Source organism: Mandrillus leucophaeus, unplaced genomic scaffold (assembly GCF_000951045.1).
Source record: "Mandrillus leucophaeus isolate KB7577 unplaced genomic scaffold, Mleu.le_1.0 Scaffold49, whole genome shotgun sequence".
In the NCBI taxonomy this organism is placed as follows: Eukaryota; Metazoa; Chordata; class Mammalia; order Primates; family Cercopithecidae; genus Mandrillus; species Mandrillus leucophaeus.
Genome location: NW_012105253.1, coordinates 3,374,218 through 3,375,438, shown reverse-complemented (window position 1 = coordinate 3,375,438; position 1,221 = coordinate 3,374,218). Strand labels below are relative to the sequence as shown.

Here is a 1,221-nt window from a genome sequence, read left to right as displayed (position 1 = left end):
AAAAAAAAAAAAAAAAGAAAAGAAAATCTTGCTTTTAATTGGTGGTCTTAATTGATGTTCCAATTTTCTCTTGGGATTGTACTATTTTGTTTTTAAAACTTCTTTGTATATGGCTAAACCCAAACAAACATACTATTTTGCCATGATAGCAATTATAAAGGGTACCTTTAAAGCGTGTGAAACTGAATCATGTTGCTTCAAAGCAATTAAAATATCTAAAGCCAAAAGAAAAGTAAATGGGGAAAGTACTTGTAACGAATGTGACATGAGGGTGACTCCTCGGTGACTCACCTCTGGTAAAAGACAAGGGTCATTCTGCAAAAGCAGGATCCGAAGCTGGGCTTCATTGAGACCAAAAAGTCCATGGTTTTTCAGCACCTGCATGTTGACAGGTGTGTGGATATCATGGGACAGGGTACAGGTAGACCTAAAAGAACAAAGTCCTCGGTCAGATGCCCAGGTGAAGAAGGACCAGTCTGTCCAATTCCTTGCCTTGAACAGCTTTCAATTTATTTAATACATGTGAAGTTGAAAATTTTTCATGAAACCGGGGATAGCATGGCCTAATAAGCACTGACGGAAAATAAGAAAGTTGGGTTGAAGCAACTCCGTTCCCAGGGTCATTTGAATTTTCAGTAGGAATGCTTTGAAGCCAAGGGTCGCCCACCTCGCACTTCGCCTGAGGATGCGCATCTGTTCTGTAGGCGACTGTACCTGGCCTTCTCCCTGGCCTTCTCCCCGGCAACAGCTGCCCATCCCCACAGTCCACCAACGTAAAAAAGAAAGCGCCCCTATCCCCAGCACCGCTTTGGCGGTGTGTGTGGCTAGAGACAACCAAGGAAAATTCGGGGATGTGAAGCACAGCCTGGGGTCAGGAGGCAGCCCCGAACCCCAGCTCTGGCAGTCAGGAACCACAGGGCCTCACCCAAGCCCTCCAGCCCTGTTTCCTGGGGTGGGACTGGCTCAGCGCTGTTAAACCTAGAGGGCGCAGACCCGCTTCTGCAAAAGTGTGTGGGTATGGAGGAACGGGCGATTTCCGGATAAAGGGTCCAGGGATCTCACGGGATCCTCAGACGCCCCTTGCCCCCCACCTCCCGCCAAAGATCACCGGAGTAAGTGAACTCCAACGTCCCAGTCCGGATTTAACCCGGCCGCGTCGCGCAGGATCCGGGGGGGCGGGGGCAGCAACTTTTCTAGCGGGGGCGGTAGAGCCGTCTCCAT

At 49.3% G+C, this 1,221-nt stretch overlaps 1 protein-coding gene across 1 annotated transcript in view; it reads right to left on the bottom strand.

Moving 5' to 3' along the window:
* The window catches only part of ZC3HAV1L (zinc finger CCCH-type, antiviral 1-like), a 10,170-nt gene extending 8,949 nt beyond the window's left edge, over window positions 1–1,221 (bottom strand). Inside the window, exons 1-4 of the mRNA XM_011995504.1 lie at window positions 1,109–1,221; window positions 926–999; window positions 668–824; window positions 292–427 (exon numbers count right to left, since the gene is read on the bottom strand). Coding sequence (XP_011850894.1) covers window positions 292–427; window positions 668–824; window positions 926–999; window positions 1,109–1,221 — 480 coding nt within the window. The remainder of the gene's footprint in view (window positions 1–291; window positions 428–667; window positions 825–925; window positions 1,000–1,108) is intronic.